This window comes from Lutjanus erythropterus, chromosome 21, assembly GCF_056507025.1.
Source record: "Lutjanus erythropterus isolate fLutEry1 chromosome 21, fLutEry1.hap2, whole genome shotgun sequence".
In the NCBI taxonomy this organism is placed as follows: Eukaryota; Metazoa; Chordata; class Actinopteri; order Lutjaniformes; family Lutjanidae; genus Lutjanus; species Lutjanus erythropterus.
Genome location: NC_139337.1, coordinates 20,961,565 through 20,984,743, shown reverse-complemented (window position 1 = coordinate 20,984,743; position 23,179 = coordinate 20,961,565). Strand labels below are relative to the sequence as shown.

Here is a 23,179-nt window from a genome sequence, read left to right as displayed (position 1 = left end):
TAATAAATAAAACTATTTGTGTAGGAGCAAATAAAAATTGACTTTGGGCAAGTAAAAGGAGTCTATGGGGAAGACTGACTAGGTTGAAATTTTTCCACACACAAATTCTGTGGGGTTTTTTTCGTCTCATAATTTGCCAAAAACTCTACCTATTGCCACATTACTGTAGTTTGTTCTCATAATATAGCTGTGTTGGAGTCTGGGACATTTCTCTTTTACTTTGAAATCCCAGCATGATCCAATGGAAGATTGGTTGTGGTCAGACACTGAGTGTTGACTCAGGAGGCAAATGGAGAGAAATGTTGTGGATCACATATTTGTTATAAAAAGGTACTTTCTCTTCTTTTAGGAGATTCATTTCATCATAACTATTTACAGCAGTTTTATTGATACTTCTTGTTTTGTCTAAATAAAACTTGGCATAAAAAGCAACTGCCACAAATTTGGTATCACATTAAACAGGAGATTGTGTTTTCTTTTAATGAAAACAAATTGTGATTGTCAGTTTCTTACTGGTTTTGAAATCGAGCTGTTTGTTTGGAATGAGTAGGAAAATGCTCTTTTGAGGAAAATCTCACATCTCGATAAAAAGATGTCTGTCAGCTGATCTTTGGCACCAGGTGTTTTTTCCAAGTAGTTGATAAGCCACAGTTCCTGGATTACCTTTGCTGCAAAGCGGATAAGAGCATCAGTACAAAGCAAGCCAGGGTGTTGGCCCACAAAGCCCCCAGTAAATTACAGGGCGGGAATCCTCCTTTTCCTTCCTCTTCCATAGATCTGAGACGAGCCATTACACCCTCCCTAAACTCGAGGCTACACCGGCCGCTATCTGGAGCACGAATATTCCTCTGCTTAGAATAGAGACGAGGTTTAAGAGCTGTGGCCTCCCAAAAGATGAGAGATTTTGGCTGGCGGCGATACTGCATATTTAACACTATATGTAGGGCAGTTTTGAATTATTCAAGGATGCATCTGTAAATGGTCCAAGTTGTTTTTAATTTTAATATATGTCTGTGTCCACTGGATCCTCGTCATCTGTGGGAGATGACATGTGGAGAGATCGTTTACGGCGCTGCTGTGGGATCAGCAAAATAATCTTGATCCTCAACCAATCTTCCAAATTAAAAGCTTAGATTTTTTTGTTTCGTTTTTGACCTATATTGCTGTCTTAATTTAAGCATAACAGTACAAAAAAGGTTCAGTTAAAATTTACATTGTTAATGAACTGACAAAAAATAAACCAACCAAAAAGACACTGTTGCAAAATCATTCCCTTTTCTTTTTAATGTTGCAAATGAGCTGGAAATTGACTAAACATGCTGCCCAAAACCAAATAGGGCCTGTATGACTTTTAAAGACGTAAGTTGCATCATTTGTAGTGGGGGAATATAAGGTACTTGTCAAGAGTCAGTGTATTATGTACAGTAGGTGGCGGATGGCATGCCCCCAGTTTGGAGCTGTGGCTGCTGTGGACAGGATCAGCAGCAAAATGTATTTTAGCCACCTTAAAAAAATCCACACAAAAAAAATCTATCAGTTTAGGTGTATACTATATTTAGAATATTTTCACTGCTTTTTCTTGCTGTCAGATGGCTGTTTCTGAGAGACAAACCACTGTTATATGAGCCCAATATCACTATCTTTTGTGTTCTGCAAGGTCAAATGGTAAATGTTTTTTTAAAATGACTGGAGTTTGGTTGTTTTGACTTATATAATGGTGGTTTCCAGTCAGAAAACACTGTCTGATGACAAGGTAAAGTGGTAAAAAATATTCTAAATATATAGCGTATGTGCACTGAAACTTAAATTAAAGGCATAATATGCAACATTTTCCAAAAAACAATGTATAGACTCATAAACATAATCCTTTTCATTCATCACTTATAACCCAGCCTCTTCTCTGCAGAGAACCTGCCCTGTTTGTATTTTCTTATTTTCTTATTATTTTGATGTGTTCGGGACACTTTACCAGCACAAAACATCAGTCTTGACATCCTATGAATAAGACTCGGTAATCATTAATAATCATTATGGTGTATTTCTAAACAGCTCGGACAAATCCTACCGATTCTACCTTTAAAATGATAAATATGCTGACCCTGTCCACAGCAGCTCATTGCCGTCCTGGTACTCTTCTCTGCTTCTCCAAAGTAGGTGAAGTGCCGACGGCCATCTATTGTTGGTAATTCCCTGATTCTGAATAAGTACCTCATACAACCCCAGTTCCAATAATCCAAACTATCCCTTTAAAGGTCTTCCTTTGACCCATTTCTCTTCTGACATCCTGCATGTCAAAGCCGCCATACTGTATATCATACAAGCACAATTGGCATCCTTTGCCTTTTGTCACTGATTTACAAGCAGCCAATCAATTTCAATTTCAACCTGGCATTGACTGCGTCTCGTGACGGGACAGAACAACAATGGTCATGGCCCATGTCATTCAATAACAGACATTCAATAACTCACGCTGACCCCCCGACTCCCCCGCTACACATAGAGCCGCACACCTCCAGGCATTTCGGAGGACAAAAGGCAAGATCAGCCTTTTAGTCTGGTCAATCTATAAAATCTGATTAGCCATGTGTGGTTGCCCCCTTCCTCCCTTTCTCCTCTTTTCTCTCTCATTACGTCTTTCTTCTATCTGTGTCATCCTCCCTTATATTTCCCTGCCCGGTTGTGTACGCTCCACAAACTCTGGCCAGATAATTCCATCAGTGTTTTTCTTTAATGCCATTATGCCCCAGTTCAGAGGCTCGCTGAATCACACACCAACACATGATGCATTGTCCACATCTCTCTTCTCTCTCCTCTCTATGCAGCCTTTGCATGTTTACAGAGACTCATGAATTGTTGATCTCATCCTGAACTTGTGACCTGCGGGCATATGAAAGAGAACTGTAGGTTCTGTGTACTGCACCAGGGCCAGGGGTAACAGATGGTGGGCACGGATCGTGTGCGGATGGATAATATACCAAAAAAAAAATGTGCCAGACATCTCAAAGATTCACAGATCCTGAGTGCCTCAAGTGTTCGTCAGCATCACTGAACTCAAAAGATGAGGAGAAAATTTGCCGAGAGACCCTGTACACAAGGTTGGGCAGCAGTAGACCATAAAGAATTAATGGCGTCTATAGAGATTGAACAGGAGACGTGCTGCACCACAACACCTTGGTCTCTGTTTTTACCAGAGGTTAGCGCTATTGCGTAGGGACTGGCTTTAACAAAAGGTGGGGGAATGTGGGCTGAGGTTTATGACCAGTTATTTAATGAAACCTGATCCTTATTTCGACTATTTATCACTCTGCCTTCTTGTCAGGCCTAGAGCTACGCTTCATTTCGCCTGGCTGTAGTTAAACACCTCCTCAGTAAGTTGGAGAGGCCAGTATCACTCAGTGTATAATTTAAGTTTGCTATATTTAGTGTAAATGATTCCCTGCTGTTGTCGGTTGCCAGTGTTGTGGTTTTGGGGTTTTTCCTCTATCTCTTTTCCTCTGGCTTTATACAGTTGAATAATGCCAATAACATTTCTGCTGTCTGCTCAGTGAGCTGCACTCTCTCTTCGAATGGCTTCTGTTTCCAGTCTTTTGAAGCCACAGGCAGTAAATCGGCCCTGTTTCACTATGAGAAACCAGACCTTCTTTGTCAGTGGGAAACAATCTGCTGTGTTGTTTCAGGTCTGGCCAACAATGCGTTTTTTGTGTGCTCTGTGGTACACAAGCACACACGCATATACACACACATACAAACACACCACCCCCACTTCTCCTGTCACGTGGAAGACAATTTGGCTTTGGGGAATACATATTTTTGGAAGACAAAATGACGACAGCCAAACAAGAAAATCCTTTTGCAGTAAGAGGTGCCTTATGCAACTTCATCTGTTTTCTCTCTTAAAACCAATATAGGATGTTTTGCCAGTATTTTTCTTAAAGGAGAAATCTGTTATATTTTCTGTAAAAGATCATGAAATGCCCATGAAATCTCATCAGAAGTTCAGGAAACATGCATAGTTGAAATACTCGATTTCCTGACAACAACGCAACAGCCACTGTGTTCTCCTATGAAATTTCAACTCCTTCCTGAAACTTCAGTTACTTTTTGCCAATTTTACATTAATCAGAGTTGAAATTAATGCTGAATGTTCGCTGGAGGGGAAACAAGTTCTATCAACCATAGAATGAATATTTAAATTTCAACCTATTTAATGTACTTGTAAGATAGACTTGTCTATGGATCCAATTCACTATTTGGGTTGCAGTACTTGAACGTGCAATTGCTGCTTTAAGGTTCACTGTATAGCTTTAATGATTCGTCAATCCAAAGAAAATTAGTTGCCAACTGTTTTGATAATCAATTAATCACTTCAGTCATTCTTCAAGCATAAATGTCAAACATTTGCTGGTTCTAATTTCTTAAATGTGAGGATTTGCTGCCTTTCTTTTCCATTTAGCACACTAAATTAAGAGATGTGGGTTTTGGTCAATGTTTGACATTTTATAGACTGTGGTTGTCCACATACCAGAATTTTAAACTTTTTTAAAAAAATAGTACTTTTTTTTGTTTGTTTTTTAAATTAACAATCTGCACACAGTGGTGGTACAGAAGAAGTCGCTAAACTCTGTCTAGTTTTGCTCTGCTGCAAGCCAAATTTCAGGCAGGACAATTAAGACTAAACTGAACTTGAATGAACACTTAGATCTTTTCCTTTTCATCGCTTCAGTATGTCTGATACTATCAAATATTAGTATTGTATTGTTTTAAACTATGTAGTATTGAAGTGTTGGTACTTTTGACAATCGTATTATAGACTAAACGATTAATCAATGCATGGTGAAAATAATTGGCAGATTAATCAACAATGAAAATGATCGTTAGTTGCAGCCCTAGTTTGCGTAGAAAGGTTTCTCTGTTACTGTGATGAATTCACTTGTGTCAAGGAGTTGTCTTGTTGCCAACCAGAGAAATTACATGACGCTGTTTAATTTTACCTCTTACTCGACAGTAACTTGGTTTGCATAAAATGCGAGTAATAAATTCTTCTCATTTCCCCCAGCTAGGAGCTTATTTGCCACCCTTGGCTCCTCTCCCTCAGCTAGATGACTCACTGATTCATCAGGTGATGGTTGTGTTTGATGGAGTACATCTGGCCCAACCTTAAATTAGTTCGATTTGGCCTAGTCCTCTCTTCCAAATCATTAAGCTTGGTGAGCTCGCCAGGAGCATGTGACTGCGCTCGCACCCTTTTTGGTCCTCAGCCCTGTGTTGCTCAGTGAAGCTGAGAATAGGATGTGACAGGCCTCTGGGGTTAACTCAGTCATCTCCTCTAGACTCAAAATCTGTGCTCTCCCAGACACCCCTCTCCATCTTTCTTGTACTGTCTCTCCTCACCTTCCACAGATCCACCTCCTCATTTGGCACCCCGCCCTCACCTGACACACAGACACACTCGTCAGAAAGGCATGAGCCTCTCACGCAACACTGTCTGTTTTTCCCAGAACACAGACATCTGACACTGATACTAAAACGGAGAAGAGACAGAAGAGGGAGATTAGACGGATGACCTTATCGCCTCTTCCTCCCAAGATTTTTGACAGCAGCATTTTAACGCAAATGTGAAAGTAAACATTCATGGGGCTCTGAGCAAACACACTGCCAGCTTGTTTGAATTTTTTAAAATGGGGTGGGGGGATGCCTCTTTGGTATGCTGTTGATTTAATGAGGCTCTGCATAATCTATTACGATGCTCATCCACTTTAGGAAACTAAGCCAAAGTAAATGGTATAAATTCAGGGTTTTTCTTGGCGCACAATGAGGCAAAGGTGGTACCTCAACTGTGACCCACTGAACCTTGATTCATTTTTAATAGGAAAATAAATTTAAATGCATCAGATCATAAGCTGATGCACAAGCTGCCTTCACCAGCTATTAGTCAGATCATCTTATAACTGAATTTGTGGAAAAAAAGAATGACAGTAATTAGGTGTTAGACATGTTTTAATTAAACACTAAAGAAGGTAGACAGTGTTCACAAAGAAATTCTTTTTTCCCCAACTGTAGCACAAAAGCAATTATTTTTACACAATATGGTGCATAAAATATACATTGCAAAAACAGAGTCATTCTTCTGGAACAATATGATGTATTGCAGTAAAACAGTCTTGTAATAAATCTTATATTTGTGAAGGTTAGTGTTTTTGGGGACTATGTCAGAGGCTATGTAGGTAGATTGTGGTAGTGTTGTATTGGATTGCATAAAACCAGAGCTGCACAATTAATTTAAATATATCAAAACTGCAATATGGACAAGTGCAAAATCCAAATTACAAAAGCTGCAGGTTGTTTTGTAAAACATTTGGCCTCTATTAAAAAAAACATCATTATAATGAAGTACTGTAGGGCTGCAGAGATGCATTGGCCTACAGATCTTGTGCTTCAGATGGAAGAAGACGTGTTTGGTGAAAATCCCAATAGATGTCACATCATGATGATTTCAGTAGGTTTTCTTTTCCAGTAAAAATGAAAATTGTGATGCAAATATTCACTAATCGTGAATCATATTGCAAACACTGTTCTGCTAAAAATAATCACAGTATTTTTTTTATTTTGTGCAGCCCAGCTAACTGTATAATTAACAAAAGAATGACAGTTCATGGATGTTAAGACTTTTAGAGCTGCAAGGATTAATCGATTAGGAATCAATTGTTAACTTAATCGGCAACAATTTGGATAATCGATTTATCCTTTTGAGTTATTTTTTAAGGAAAAAAAAAAGAAATTCTCTTATTTCAGCATCTTAAATGTGAATATACACCGATGCCAATATAGCTGTGCTAGGCCGATATATATCAGTCCAGCTCTACTCTTTAGATCCCACCATATCTGAAACACAAAAAGCAGTTATTTTTACAGTATGGTGCATAAAATATACATTGGAAACAGGAACACACTAATGGAACAGCATGATGTATTGCAATAAAAGAGGCCTGCAATAAATCTTATCTTTATGAAGGTTAATTGTGTCAGAGGATATTCAGGTGCTTGGTGGTGGTGTTGCACCGGATTGCATAAAACTAAGAAACTGCCTGCTTTGTCAGTGATTACAGTGTCAGTCAATTACAGTGGTCAAATGTTTGAAAAAAAAAAAAAAGGAAGATAGATGGAGCAGTTACACAATTTCTACAGTGATGCGTATTAAAAGAAATTATCTTTATTGCCCACATGATGATGTTTCGCCAAAGGATGCACCAAATGTGAGCATTTTCTATTGTCTGTGCAGGAAAACTGCAATCTTATGGTCTGGCTTTCTGGGTCATGCCTCTTTACAAAGAGGATCAAAGCCTGTTTTGTTTCTAGTTTTATTTATTTCTTTTCATTTAATCACAGACACTGCATGCTATCCCGGCTTAAGTGAGAGCCTTCTGTCTCTGAGGCCGGCTCAGTGGCTGAGGTCCACCGGTAAATAGTATTTAAGTTGCTAGTCTGTGATTAGAACCTTTTGTTTTTGGGTCTGGGGGATTGTGACGCTCTTAGCACATAAGAGAGGAGGCTGTGTACGCCGCTTAACCCTGCTTCAAGTGCTCCCAAACCCCCTTTCATTATTCTTATAGGCCTTTGTGTACAGACTGAATCCTGTTAGGATAAGACAGGGAGTTATCTGGGCCCGACTCCCCTCTTTTGGCTGCCCTCACTGGATGGAGGCCCTGGTGGAAAGGGGAGAAGAGAAGGAGGAGGCAGAGAGGAGAGGAGCGGAGGGTTTGTGTGTGTGTTGTACAAGCCAGAGCCTTGTGGTGTTTTCCCCCCATTTGAATGAGCCAGACTGCTTGTGTTACCATAATCCTTTCTCTCTTTCTCCTTCTCTCCAAACACACACACATACACACACATGCATGACAGCTGTGTTTGGTTAGGTAAATGCCTGTGGCTGAACCCCCCCCCTTCACCCGACTCATCCCACACACCAGCTCCTTTTTTAGATCCCCCCTGCACACCCTCCCCCCAGCTTCCTACTGTTACAGCCTGCACCCTAACCTACCTTACGCCCAGCTCCTGAAGACGCACTCCTGCAATGCTCGAGAGTCTAACCCCATTCACAACTCTCCCTGGGCCCCTTAAGACGGCCAATATGGATCCGTAACGAGTGCCTCTTTACTGCGCCGTGTCCCCTGGAGAGCCTACAGCCTAATGTTAGAGCAAGAATATGCTTTTTAGCCCATCAGCTTGCCTGCAGTAATAAAATTGTCCACTGCATTAAAGCATCAGGCACCTAGTTCCTGTCAGAGAAAATATGAGAGGTCAGGGATGCACTGTAGCATCGTTAAGTCTTGAACATTTGCACACAACAACTTTATTTAATCAAACTTCTCACTGGTAGTGTAAATGTTAAGGGTTCAGAAGTGAGGTTGTATGAGGTACTTATTGATAGTCAGTGTATTACCAGGACTTCCTAAAAACTTATTTTGTGTCTTGTCCTGCAGTGTTTTGTGTGTGTGTGTGTGTGTGTGTGTGTGTGTCTCATTGGGTCGTCTTGTCACATTTTGGATAAAAAGTTATGAACCTAGTCTTTGCCTTAACACCAAGATTAAACATGCAGCGAGCTCATGCTTGGTCGTAACTTCAAACAGAGATGATTTTCTTTCTTTTTTTATGATCATTGATTTTTACTCCTTGTACTCCTGGCACAGCTGCAGGTTTTCAAATAACTTCTACCTGGCTTGATAAATTCTCAAACTGCCCATCATAACATTAAATAGGAAATATGTACAACTAAATGATGTCCAACAACAAATATTTAATCAGATGGAGGATCTGTATGATCATTATTAATGATTAGTATCTTCCCACCCAAACATGCTTACGAGTTACATTATAGATGTGCATGTATATAGGTTTGAGACCGAATACATAAATTATAGGAAAACATGGATAATACATTCTATCATGCCTTCACATTGACATCCATTAAATAAACTGATTTCGAATTCTATGAATATTGATATCTTGATAGGCATGTGAGACATTCAATTGAAAATTCAAACATGGCTAAATAGTGCATATTTGAAGTAGTAACCTACATTATTTGTACCAAACTAACTCACCCTGAATTGTTAACAAAAAAAAAAAAAAAAAAAAAAAAAAACTATGTGTATTCAGACCACAGATGGTCACAGAGCTTACGTGCAAAGCTGAACCCACCCAGGCAAAATACCAAGTTTTTAGGGAGTCCCTTGTTTTACCTCCATTTGATTGCGGTTGACACACCCCAGTTTTGGAGTATAGGTTTAGAAGGCTAAGCAGTAAACTGCTGTGGACAGGATCAGCAGCAAAACCAATCTTAGCCACCTAAAAAATCAATGTTCTGGTCGCCTGGTAGGTCAGTTGGTAGAGTTCACCCCATGTACCGAGGCTGCGAGTCCTCTGCAGTGGCCGTGGGATCGACTCCCGCCTATGGCCATTTGCTGCATGTCATTCCCCTAAATTCTCTGCCCCTTTCCTGACATATCTTCAGCTGTTCTCTAGATTAAAGGCATAAAAAGCCCCAAAAAGTATTTAAAAAAAAAAAAATCAATATTCATTTTTTTAAAAGGTTAGTTCAAAACCAAAGCCATACATACCACAAACGGCCTAACAGATCAAGCCAGCGGTAAACCAGCAACTGCCATGACATGCAAGGTAAAATTATGGCTTTTGCTCATGGAGTTTAGTTGTTTTGAAGAGAGCAATATTTGGTTTATATAACAGCGGTTTCTCATCAGAAAAGCCTGTCTGATGGCATATAGAGGTGGAGCTGGATTGTCTTTTATTCTGTTTTGTGCTTTTATGATTATTGCATGGGTTGGAAATGTTTTATAATTTTATTGTGAAGTGCTCCATGAGTAAATGGTTTTACTATTTTTGTTTTTCTGTCATTAAATTAGCTCACTTCAGTGGTGTCTGAAAATGTGAGATGGCACTGGCGCTCTGGTACGCTATGTCACTCACAGGCTTACACACAGTCATGGTATTTAAAATAATATGTTTATGATGAGATAGGTTTATTTGTGTGTATGCAAATTTCCATCGGTGTATACCAATCCGAAACAGATTTGTATTTATACAACAGTTTGCAGTGACGCATTTATTGATTAAACCCTGGTGCTGGTACTTCTCTCTGTTTCTCCAGCCTGGGGGCATGCCAACTGGCATCTACTGTCGGTAATACACTGACTATGGATAAGTACCTCATACAGTCCCACTTCAAATAATCCAAATTATTCCTTTAAGGGAACTGGCCATAGGCTGCCACCTCCTGTTGTGTTAGTTAAAGTCTTGTCAAGCATGCGAAACACTTAATTGCTCCTTGTAGGGGAAATCCTCTCTCTGTTTGCCGTTCTTCTGCAAAGAGGTCAGAGTGCAGGGTCAATGAGAGCAGTCTCTCTACTCACAACGCCACCCTGCTGCCCCTGACATAATTGGCGCCTGCCCTGAAATACACAACCCTTGATGTAGGCCTCAAAGCCACAGCCCTCAGGTCTCAGGCCAAGCTTCACTTGGGTTCCTCTCCAGCCATGTGGGCGGCAATACCACCTAGACTGAGTCAACACCGCTGCGTATGACTTAATACATTCCTCGTCTTCCAGCGGAGGGGATTTATGAGGTGGCTCTGTGCGCCGTGGCTCAGGTTCAGGTCGGCAGAGGGTTTCAGCTATCAGCCAGCGGCGGAGTGTGTACTAGCACCCTCGAGCTGCACTGTCCTGTGCTCTCATTCCTCATCCTGCTCTCATTCTCTCTCTCCACAGAGCAGAGGCCTGCAGAACTCAGACCCAGCTAACCCATTTCTATCAGCGCTTGACGGAGCTCACTGAATCATGTGCACGCTCTTTCCTTCCGCCGACTGTTTGTGGTCTCACTCAGTCCGTCTACCTGACCTCTTAGTTTTGATTTCTCATCTAAGCTCACTGTTTTTCGACCTCTTATTTTCTGATTGGCCCCAACTGCTCCACACACGCATGCACACACACACACACACTCAGCAGTCCTTTCTAGTTTCTGTCTTCTTCATTCAATGATTTTCCTGTTTCCCAAGACTGCTGCCAGCTCTACACACTGTGACTTTGCACTCTTTGAACCGCATGTCTGGTAAAGAAAGAGGCAGGGCCTATTCTAAATTCAGATACATACTCTTAACAGTCTCTGTCTCTCCCTACTCTTCATTCTCCTTTACACACACACACACACACACACACACACACACACACACACACACACACACACACACACACACACACACACACCACACACACACATACACACACACACACACACTCTCTCTCCTCAGCTTGGTGCTCTGACTAGGCATTTCCTGGCTTCCATGTCTGGAACAGACAGCATCACTGCCCTGTATTGCAAGTTTTGGGGGTGGAACAAAGGCAGAGGGGAAAAAGCAGGGTTAGCAGGAGAAGCAGCAGCAGCAGCAGGAGACGAGAGCAAAAAGAGAAGAAAAGGGATAGCGCCATGTGTGCCAGGATGAGGAGTTAGCGCTGGCTCCCCTGTGGGGCCTGAGCTCTTGCTGCGGACCGACCGACTGGATTTTAAACATAAATGGCCAGCAAAATGCCAGACGGGGCTCACCACACATCCTCCAGACACATAAGGTCAATGGGAGAGCTGCACAGAAAAGCGGCATGTTTTTTTGTTTTTTTTTTCCCCCCCCAAGTCCAGCTTGGCAGCCCCAACCTTGCAGAGCAGATGTGACTCCTTCTTAACGCTAAGCCCTTTCTGATAAACAGGCTGAATAAATGTTCATTTTGCAGCATCAGGGTTGAGAGGGTTTTTTTCTTTAATTGATCGGCGCTGGTGACAGCCGTAGCTGGAGGCATTATGTTTTAGGGTTGTCCATCCATACCATTCTTGTGAAGGCAATAGCTTACAAACAAACATTTCCTTCAAACTTAAATAATATAATAATACTTAAAAAATATCCATTTGGACTCAATGATGGACTTATCAGGTTTTTGGGGTCAAAGGTCAAGATCATTATGACCTCACAAAACATGTTTTTGCCCATAACTCAAGAATTCATGTACTAATTATTAGGACTGCACAATATGGGGTAAAAAAAAAAAAAGAAGAAGAAGAAAAACAGTCGTATTAAGATTATTTTGACTGAAATTGCGATGTGAAATACGATTATTGGGAATGATCATTTTTGCATTACAAAAAAAAAAAAGTTAAAATTGGGGTAATGTGACATTTGCTGCAGCACTACAGTACCTCATTATAGCACTGTTTTCCCACGCATTGCGATTTTGATATTGCATCTGGCCATATTGAAATTTTGATAATATTGCAAGTAATTGTGCATCCCACTAACTATGACAAAATTTGACACAAATGTCTAAAATGATGAGGTGACATTGAGATGACATTTTTTCTCCAAAAGGTCAAAGGTGAACTTCATTGTGACATTATAATGTTCAGCTCTCTATCAGTCCGCTGTACTCCTGTACAAATAGTCTCTAAGTGAAGACAGCCTGTTTCTCACTGGAAATGATTCACTAGAATCAGACATATAATGATAAAAATACACTTAATACCTTTCATTAAATTCCTTCAAAGTCTTTACTACCACTACTACTACTACTCACTACTACACAGACATGGATGTAAACTGAAACTTCTCCGGTTAATGGAGGCATACAACCATGAGGCATTAATTTTAGTTTTTTTCATGCTGATGTTGTCGTCTGACTGAACGCATCTGTCCGCCACGCTTCCTCAACGTTACCTTTTGATCCCCAGACTCCTGACAAGTCCTGTCTCAGCTTGTTTGCAATGAAGCAGCAGAGTTTTGTTGAGGACAGAAAATGTTGAGAATTTACACCACACCCTGCTTAAGGCTCTAACAAGCTGCACACATGAAACGCTTCTGTGGCAAACTACTAATTTCCTTTTTGCTGTAAGTAGTTGTGGTTGCAGGATGAAGGCGACTGCCTCTTTCAAATCTTGCATTCATGAACGCAGCTCTGTGCATTTGTGTATTTGTGGGTCTGTGTGTGCGTCTCTGCATGTATATGTGTGTTTGATTGACCAGTGTTCTTTGCAGGCCAGCCAAGGCAATATCTTGGGAGCCGCTCATGTTTACTCGGCCCCTGAATAGAGGTTGTTATCAGCCCTGGTCACGTTGCATGTTCTCATTCACATGCACTTGGATACAGTTTCACATAGACACACACACACACACACATGCACGCACGCACAAAGAGACTCTTTCGAACTCTCACACACACACGCCCACGCCCTCCCCCGAGTGGCCCAGTAGAAGGGCATGCCTTTGTCAGCAGATGTCAGGACGCAGGTGTGTGTTCCTGTGCCTCTCGCTCCATTCGTTTCATCCTCTTCTCCAGAGGCTGCCCATTTGTCTGTGGCCCTGTTTCATTTCAGCCCACTCCAATCTCCCCCCAAGAGGACGCCACTGTGTCTGTTGTATTACAGGGAGGGGAGCGGAAAATACAAACCCCCCCTCCCTCATCCCCCCGTCAATGCTACTGTAGTGCACCGGCACAACCTTTAAGATTAAATTAGTCAGACTTTGGCCTAGAAGTCACTGTGAGGTCGTCTTTATTGAGACAATTCTGTTTTGCTCTGTTTTCCTTCCTGTCTTTCATTGTTTCTGTAGTCAGCCTCATTATTTCTGCAAGAAATTCTAGCAGAGAAACTTGTTTGTGAAATAAGAACATTTGGTACCAATAAAAGTTAAAACCATTGGAAAGTTTACTTGGAATAAGTAAAAATGCATATATCTTATCAAAGCTGAGTATCTCATGAAGCAGCCACAAGAATCTGAGTGAAAATAAATGTTCATAACATAATCAAATAATAAATCAGCTTCTTTAGTAGTCTAGAACATTTCTGTGACTGTGTAGCAGATCTGATTTTGTGGACTGCAGGGCTGCAGCTAACTAACTTATATTCACTATTAAATGTGCAGTCTTTAAAATGTCAAACAAATTTTGGACAATGCTCATCACAGTTTCCCAGATGCCCAGAGTGATGTCTTTAGGAGGCTTTGTACAACCAACAGTCAAAAACCAAAAGACTCTTCATTTACTATCAGAAATTACAAAGAAAAGGGAGGAGCTCCTTACATTTCAGAAGCTGGAACCAGCAGTTAGATATTCTTGTTTGAAACGTGACTGAAAAGAGTAACTGATTATCAAAATAGTTGGTAACTAATTTTCTTTGGATCAATGAATCGATTATTAGACCAATCATTGCAGCACTAGCATACTAATTTGGATGTATTTTAGCCACCTTAAAAAAGGGCCGTTTAAATAAATTTTGAATATTTTCAGTGCTTTACTTTGCTGTCAGACAGCTCTTTCCAAGGCGAAACTGAAGCCTCCATCTGGTCTTTCTTCAAATCCACCAGTCAGTTGTTTTGCCCTTAAATGTCTTTTTTTTGTCCACAACCCAAATTCAATTCATTCAATTTACTGTCATAGAAAAGTAAGAAATATTTTTATTTGGAAGCTAAAGAGAATTTGTGCATTTTTTTTTTTAAATATACAATTCAAAGTGATTAATTGATTAAAAAACTAATCATTGCAGCTCTAATTAAAATCCATTTCCAATACTTTTTAGGTTCTTATTAACATGTACATAAGACCCTAAATGACATAGTTAGAAGGCTTTTGTGGATTTGGGTTTCCAGTGGCTTTAAAGGTTTTGCTAAGCAGGACATAAAAGTTTTTATCCAGTGACAGGAACAAGAAGTGATAAGACCTTTAAAGCAGTAAAAGTCGCTGGGATGTGTCATTGGCAGTTCTGCACCTTCAGCAGTTTTTCAATAGCATAACATTATTGGGAGTCGACTGGTAAAATTCACTACCTGTGCAGTACACACATACAAGCGCACACACATACAGTACCTCCCATTTCTGCTCAGAGATAGTGCAGTGGATGTAACATTAGGCTGGGCTTTCCAATTTATTTCGCCCCCACCCCCCCTGAACGCCTCATTGCAGACTTTAATGACTTCTGCACAGTAACCGTTTAAAGAGCGCTAAGGGAGAATGATTGGTGGGACACATGGAGTATTTATCAACCCCTGCAATAGGTGAATCCAAAGCTCAGGTGCCCACTTCCATGTGCCAGGCTCCACTGTTCAGTAGTTCCCACCTTTAGACTTATTGCATATAAAACTTAAAGGTAGGAAGCTCATAAATATGGCACAGAGGTATAGGTTGTCAAGACGACGATAATTGACGCAGGGAGAAGTGAATGAGCGACATCTATGTTAAGAACCGAGGACGAGGGCCGGACAGACATGAAGGCGTTCTCATAACAGTCGTTGACAGTGTCTGAAAGTAGCCTGAGGGCATTCATCCTATCCTCCCTCCCATCAGCCATCCCCCCATCTGCCGCCGCTCTAGTTTTGCTCCCATTCAGGCTGCAACCTGACAACAAAGAGAGAGATGTGTTTAGCAGGCAGGTCTTTGCTGGTTTATTCCTCCTGTCCACTGGAGCGGAGAAGTGAAAGACACTCTGTTTGTCTCCTCTGTTTGCTGTCTCCATCGTATTCTCTCTTTCTGTTGCTCTCGGTCCCCCGCCACACCACCCCTTCCTCACATCTATCCATCCGCCCTGCAGGGGTGAGAGAGGGAGGATGGCGTTTTACAAAGCAGGTTTATCCGTAACATTGGACATGCTAAGTTTTGTCAACAAGACTAAGAGCCGCTTAGATTTACAGCAACATAAAGCGATCGTAGGTTTGAATCTGGGTCAAAGGGAAGCGGGCCTAATAGGGATGTACCACCAACAGATCCAGCTTCAACCTAATCTTTCTATACCAACTTCAGAAATTAGAAAGCCATTTTAGATATTTAGCCAGTTCAATCTATAATCCCAAAATCTGTCACGTAGGATTGACTGTTGGCTAGAAACATCTGAGTAGTCTGGGATTGTCTCTTTTCCAGCCAGTACTCAGTATTTGGGAGTGCAGTCAGCCCACCATTATCCTTTGTTTCTCAGCATCCGCTGGAATTTTTCACTTTTTGAGACATGTCTTCTTCCTCAGATACCTCTTCCTGTCAAGTTTGCTCTATCAGAAAATGTAGAGGAAGGCTATTAAGCTGTGAGTTTTGGGGGAAGTTTGGGTGAGTCATTGCCAAGTCTGACAAGGCACAGACAGACAGACAGGCTGCTGGAAGCCAGTAGTCCTTCCTGGACAGACTTTTGTCTGGCCCAAAATTGATTGGGTCACCTCAGGGAAATGGGGCTCGACCAAGACTGCAACGTGTGCAACTTATCATTGTCCTCCCCTCTTGGTGGTGGAGCTTTCTTAAAACTGATGAGAACAAGCGATACACCAAAGGTATAGATTTACACCACTAAAGCAGACTGTGATAAGACGTTTCCACTGCAAGAACTTTTCCCCATTGAGTAGGAACCTTTGGAGGGTCTAAAATAAGTTATAGGGATATTGTTTTACCCTCCCCCCAAAGTCCCTGCTTGGCAGGTAGTACAAACTTTTAGGGTTGGCCTTGCAGCACTGGACATCTCTGCAGCATTTTGCCTCAGCCTCCACTTTTAAAAATCTGCAGCCTCAAACCAGTTTGTTTTTTAGTTAGTTGTGCTGCAACACATCAACATAGAACAATTAAAGAGCAAATAATGATACCCGTCTGTTGCTCTGAGGATTTCACATTAACCATGGCCCGATGACTCATAGCCACAAAAAGTTACTCTGTGGCCACCAACACAGTGTTACAGTTCCACAAAGATCCTGATTTCTTTGCGCCTTTCAGCCAACAATCTATGATAACAGCGAACAGTACAGAACAGCAGTTTAGGCTACTGAAGTATGGTTTTACTACTCCAAGTCAAAAGCTACTGCAGTCCTTCCAGAAGAACCAGAAACACATAAGGTGGACTATTAAAAAGCGTAATGACAAGTAAAATTTAGGAGTAGGTGGAAGCAGCAATTTAAGTAGCAGGAATATGACACATCCAAGGACATAATAGACGTCAGTTTCCTCAACTAGACGGGAAGTTAGTTGGGCCACCAAAAAGCTTTTCCTGGCTTTATATGGCATCATCATTGTTTTGTAGCATTACACAAGAATGACGTGTAAAATCAGCCATCAGTTTTTCATATACCATCAGACTAATTTGCTTTGTCTTTGTGGGTATTTTAACCCTGGCAGAAATGCAGAGAACCGGCTGAAGGTACCTTTTAGTTCCTTGAAAAGTAGCTCTTGGAACAAAAAGTGTCAGGTAGTTTGGGTGGAAATTCAGCTATAGTCTGCAAAAGTCTGCCTCTCTACTTTTGTGAAGATTGCAAATAGTTCTGAGTCATGATTGGGCAAATAAATTTCAGGCAAGTGAAAAAAAAAGTGGCTGTAGACTGCAAAGTTCTGCCTTTTCTGCTTGTGAAGAAGGTTGTGATTCATGAGATCTTGATTGTCCAGTCAAGGATCCTTGGTAGGCATACATGGCCTTCACTTAGGATTCAGCTTGTTGCATCTTATACTTTAGCACAGGTGGGATCCATATGCTTTGGCCTCAATACACTCAGCAAATTATAGCCTAGTGAAGCGATGTAATAAAGGAGCTGAAGAGCAGCATAGTTTGAGGAGGGGAGGTTTGAGTCAATGGTGCACCAGTGGTGAAACTGCAAATTGCTGTATAGTCATTCGTGCATTGAGCCATGGTTTCTTTGTCACACACACCCCCCCAGTGTCACAGACTTTATGTGGCAGGGGTCCAGCTGTTGTCCTAGAGATGTAGCAGCTGCATGGCCAATGGGAGGGGTTAAAATGTATGTTTTTAAATAATTTGTATTTCATTAAAGTTTAAAGGGAGTTAGAGCGGCCATGCATATTTAAACCCCCCTCTCTCTCGACAGAAATTGAAAGCTGGCGAAGTATTGAATTACCACAAGTGTAACGTGAAACACAACAGTCATAATAGTTCACACCTTACCTGCAGAGACACGGTGTGCTCCCTGCCATATCTCTGATGCAGTTGGGTTTCACAAGGGGGAGGGCTACTAAGGCTCCTGTGAAACATGAGCACTCCTGATTCTCTGTCTGTGTCTGTGCGGCGGCTGCCTGCCAGAGCCGGCAGCCTAGGAGAGATTTGTTACATAGGAATCGTGGGCTATCATTAAGCTAGCATATGGCCGGGTGTTTATTGTAAAAGATAGAGGCCTATGTTAGGGGGTTTATTGGAAAAGATAGAGGCCTGTGTTAGGGGGGTTTATTGGAAAAAGATGGGAGCTTATCACTTGTAGCAAAACTCATGTGGGCTGCAAAAAAAGAGGGGCTTTCATTCTATTATTTTCCATTAATTTGTCCACCCGTTGTGATAGCCTGTGGCAATGAAATGGTCCAGAAGAAAAAAGTGATTTTGGAAAGTATGAGACACCAGAACTCATGGAGAGAGATGGAAGCACAGAATCCAGCCCCTTAGCAGCCCGGCATGTTTGCCAAATGCAGCTGCTTCATGAAAAATCGTCAGTTGTACACTATATTTAGAATATTTTCCCCGCTTTACCTTGCCGCCAGACAGAAAACCACTGTTGTATAAGCCAAACATCCCTCGCTCTCGCTCAACCAGAGCCCATTCACAAAATCAGTAATTTTACCATGCAGAACACAGGAGTTGCAGTTTTACTGCTGCCTCGATCGGTTAGGTTAGTTTGTGTTATTGGTGAAAAAATCCGAAATATATATATATATTTTGCTGCTGACCCTGTCCACAGCAGTAAATTGCTTAGCTTCCATGCTGCTACTTCTCTCTGCCATTCCAAACTGGGGCATGTTGACAGCTGTCTACTACTGTAGATAATCTACTATAGGTAACCCCACTTCAAATACTCTGAACTATCCCCTTAAGTTGTCTGTATGTCTGTGTTCACCTGTATGGATGTTCCCACTTGACTTTGAGTGATGGCCAATGACAGCGCACGTGTGCCTGCTCTTGTTTGACCCCAATAAAGTGGAGTAAATCTGAGGGAGATCGAGGTATTGTGCTGCAGTGATACCTCTCCCTGCTAGTGGTATTACTGTGTTATTATTAATCAGTCTTAACCTGTAATACACAGCGATTACTTGTCAGCATGCCCAAACTGCATTAACTCGGTCAGCCGACATCATGCAGCAGTTTAAATCGCCCCGCTGCTGCCTCACAACACATAAGGCTTTCCTGCTAACTGCTGCTACCACAAATCACCTCCTATCAGTTCTCTGGAAGCACTGAGTCTAGCAGCGTACACCAGCTCATAGCTGTGGGGCTTTAACACAAACTGCCTCTTTTCTTTTATTAAATTTAATCCATTATACCCAGAGCTGGCTCCATTTCATCTGATCCTTTGGCAGATTGTCAACTATTGTGCTTAGGATTGTGTATCAAAAATTACTCAAGTCTGCACACGGCAACTTTGTGTTCGGCATCTGGGTTTTTTTTTCCCTCTTTTCTCTCTTTATTTAGAGAGTGATATATGTGCAAGTCAAGCAAATGTTTTCTGACAATGTGAAGGTTCTCGCGATTTATGTGTTAGCCTCTGATTTTCAAAGTCAATGAGGGTATTTCTGTCTTTCTTTCAGCCAATTCTACATTGCACCGTCTGACTTCTTTTATCTACCTTCTTAAATCAATGTTTTCTCTTCTCATCTGTTTCTCCTTCCCAGAGCTTTCCGTCAGACGAGGGGTGGCCATTCGCCAAGTACCTGGGAGCGTGTGGGCGCATGGTAGCCGTCAACTACGTGGGCGAGGAGCTGTGGAGCTTCTACAACGCACCCTGGGAGAAGCGGGTAGACTTGGCGCGTCAGCTGATGGACATCGCTGAGCAGCTCACCAACAATGACTTTGAGTTCGCCCTCTACCTGCTCGATGTCAGCTTCGACAACTTCGCGGTCGGCCCACGTGACGGGAAGGTCATCGTCGTCGACGCCGAGAATGTCCTCGTAGCAGATAAAAGGCTGATCAAGCAGAGTGAGTGGTAGCAGCCGTCATTACCTGAACACATGTGAACACATGTGTGCTCTGTGTCTGTGAGTGGGTGTATGTCCATATGTCTGTGAGTAATGCCTAGAACATCTTATTCCCCCAGTTGCCATGACAATTCCTCTTTGTTCACGAACATGCATTACACCTTAAAGTACTACCTCCTCTGGTGCTACATAAGAAGTAAACTGCTGTTCCTTTTCACAGAATAGTGTCCATCAATCAATCAGGCAGGACACAAACTAAAAGAAAAGAAGGTAAATAAATTCAAATCAGTAAAGAAATTAAACTCCAAAGACCAGATAAAAGGAAAAGGACATGTTAAGAGCACAAGATAAAACAGAGGGTGCATATTGAAATAAGTAAAACCTAAAAATAAAAGCTAGGGAATTAAAAGACAAACAATACAGAAAATAAATAAATCAGTTAATACATAGATAAAATAAAACAATGTGCCAAATAGTAAAACAGACTAAAATGTATAAATAAATACACAAGAGATGAATAAAATAAAAAGCTCTGATAAAAGCCAAATTAAACAGGAGGGTCTTGATTTTGTTTTTAAAAAGGTATTTACATTAACTCTTGCTTCTTCTACAGCCCCAATTAAAAAAAAAAAAGTAGGATGTAGTGGTAAATATAAATAAAACAGAATGCAATTATGTTCTGACTTTTATTTAATTGAATACATTACAAAAACTAAATGTTTAATGTTCAAACTTATTAATTTCATTGTTTTTTGTAAATATACAAATACATTCTGAATTTGATGCCTGTAACACATTTCAAAAAAGTTGGGACAGGTCCATGTTTACAACCGTGACACATCACCTTTTCTTAGAACAACAGTCAGTAAACATTTGGGAACTGAGGACACTAATTGTTGAAGTTTTAAAAGTCTTTCCCGTTCTTGCTCGATATACGACTTCAGGTGCTCAACAATATGTGTCTGGGCATCATCTTGCTGAAATAAGCAGGGACGTCTCTGAAAAAGACGTCGTCTGGATGGCAGCATATGTTGCTCCAAACCCTGAATGTACCTACCTATCCGCATCAGTCAGTCACAGATGTGACAGTTACCCATGTTGCCATGGGTAATAACACACCCTCATACTGTCACAGATGCTGGACATTGAAGTTAGTGCTGGTAACAAAAAGCAAGACTAAACAGGTCGGTAGTGAGTTTGCTTTTAAAAACATTTACATTAACACTTGCTGCTTCTTCTTGACACTCAAATTATGGAGCTGTCAATGGTAGTTTTATGCTTCTGTAACATTGGAGCTTCTCTAAAACTGTGAAAAGTGATATATAACCATTAGCTCTATTCATCCGCCACCCGCTAACTGTTTTTCACAGACTTTCTCAGAAGCCAGAGTGTGATTCAAACACTGACCACAGCTTGGATTCTCTAGAAAACACTGCACTTCATGTCAGATCTATCTCTGCCAACTGCAGCTTATGAGGCGGCGACAAAGGTTCGAGGAAAGGTCTCGAGGGACAGACGGCTGTGGGCAAATCTGCACATGCTTGAAGCCGCCTTCTCTCTTCTAAGAATACACTCCTCCGGCACCCCTTCTGCCTCCGACACGCTCGTCCCCATCAAAGCAAAGATCTTTTGGATAACAAGCCATCTCCGCTGCCCTAGTTTTTTTTCCCCTCTCAGAATAAATCTCATAACAAGGACAGAGAGAGCTATACATCACACACTCGGTGTGGCAGGTCCCTGCCCCTCCGTCCCCCCTTCCTAGGGCTACTTCAAAGAGAGGGACGACCACCCAGTCAGGCTCTTAGATTTGTCCCTTCCTGCAGAAATCCTATTAAAGTGATAAACTGTTGTGTCGCGAGGTGTTGAGGTTCCACCATTGTGCCCTGTGACAGATATGAACTATTGTCTGTGTGTGTGTGTGTGTGTGTGTAAGAGTGTGTCTTTGTATGTAGTTGGAGGGGAAGTGTTGTGATGAATTTATCCTGAGATAAAGTGCCACTTTGCCAAATTACAAGATCTGACACCAGAAAACCGCCAACAGATGTACAACATGTCGACATGCCCTCTAGTTTTTCCCCTCCAGTTTGTACTTCGAGTGTGATTATGTTGGTGTGTGTGTGCCATGCTCTAAAAGTATGTGTATATTCACCTTATTGCCAATAGCTGCAATTTTCCACCCTGTCACAGTCGCCCTTTGCAAGTCCCGAAGCACAATCCAGGTCTCTTTGTCTGGCCGACACATTTAGAGCTTGACAACTCAAGCTGCTTACCCCGGCCATTCAGAGTTTAAGCCTTGAGACGGTTTGCGTGCTTCTTCAGTGTTTGTGTGTCGGATCTGTTTGTGTGTGAAGAAGAGGGATGACGGCGGTAATGAGTATCACGAGGTCACGGCCATGTGTCGGACAGCGGCAGGAAATAGGCGCGGTAACCTCCCAGCAGAGAATCCAATCCCCACAATTAGAGCCTGAGATTGAGAGCAAGTTAAAGTGCGCAGTGCGAATCTCATCAGTGTAAACTGAGGCCAATTGATTTGCAAATCAAACACGCAGAAAGCCACGCACAGGCCCACCCTTCTCGTTAGCGGCGTCCATATCGATGCGGCGGGTTTCAGAGAGATGAAAACGCGCTGTATTCTTCACCGTGTGTTTGCACAGTCCAGTGATGCGAAAGGAACCATTCCCCATCATTGAGCTTATAGCGTTTGAGGATGGCTTCACCCCCAGTGGTTTTTGGAAACTTCACTCACACTCATTCTCTTCTCTCCTCGAAACGCTGCCTTACACAAACACACACAACCGCGACAGCACTTGAAACACACACTCACAGTCTCTCTGTCTCTCACGCACACTCAATAATGCACACTAACACCGGCATGCATTGTTAAAACCGGCTCGTACTCTTGAATGCCACTAGTAAGGCCACGCTAACAAGCATTTCAGGCCCAACGTCCCTCCTCGCTGTGGCCCTGGGAAGGCAGAGGAGTGAGGTGAATGTATACAAGTCCAACCTGAGCTCCTTAACATGGAAGGTACCGGATACGCAGGAGATGAGAGGGGCCAGGCAGCCTACCCCTCGTCCGCAGCTCTCGCGCTCATTTGAATTGGAAATGATTTCGTTTGCTTTGGAAATGTTCAAGCTTTGTTACGCTCAGGCCTGCAGTAAGACTGGAACAGAGGGGATTGTGGTGCAAGTAAATAGACGTC

At 41.9% G+C, this 23,179-nt stretch overlaps 1 protein-coding gene across 1 annotated transcript in view; it reads left to right on the top strand.

Annotated features, from left to right (window-relative positions):
* Positions 1-23,179, top strand: part of dipk2ab (divergent protein kinase domain 2Ab) — a 36,953-nt gene that overhangs the window by 8,880 nt on the left and 4,894 nt on the right. The window contains exon 3 of the mRNA XM_084747409.1: positions 19,674-19,977. Within this exon, the coding sequence (XP_084603535.1) occupies positions 19,674-19,977 (304 nt within the window). The remainder of the gene's footprint in view (positions 1-19,673; positions 19,978-23,179) is intronic.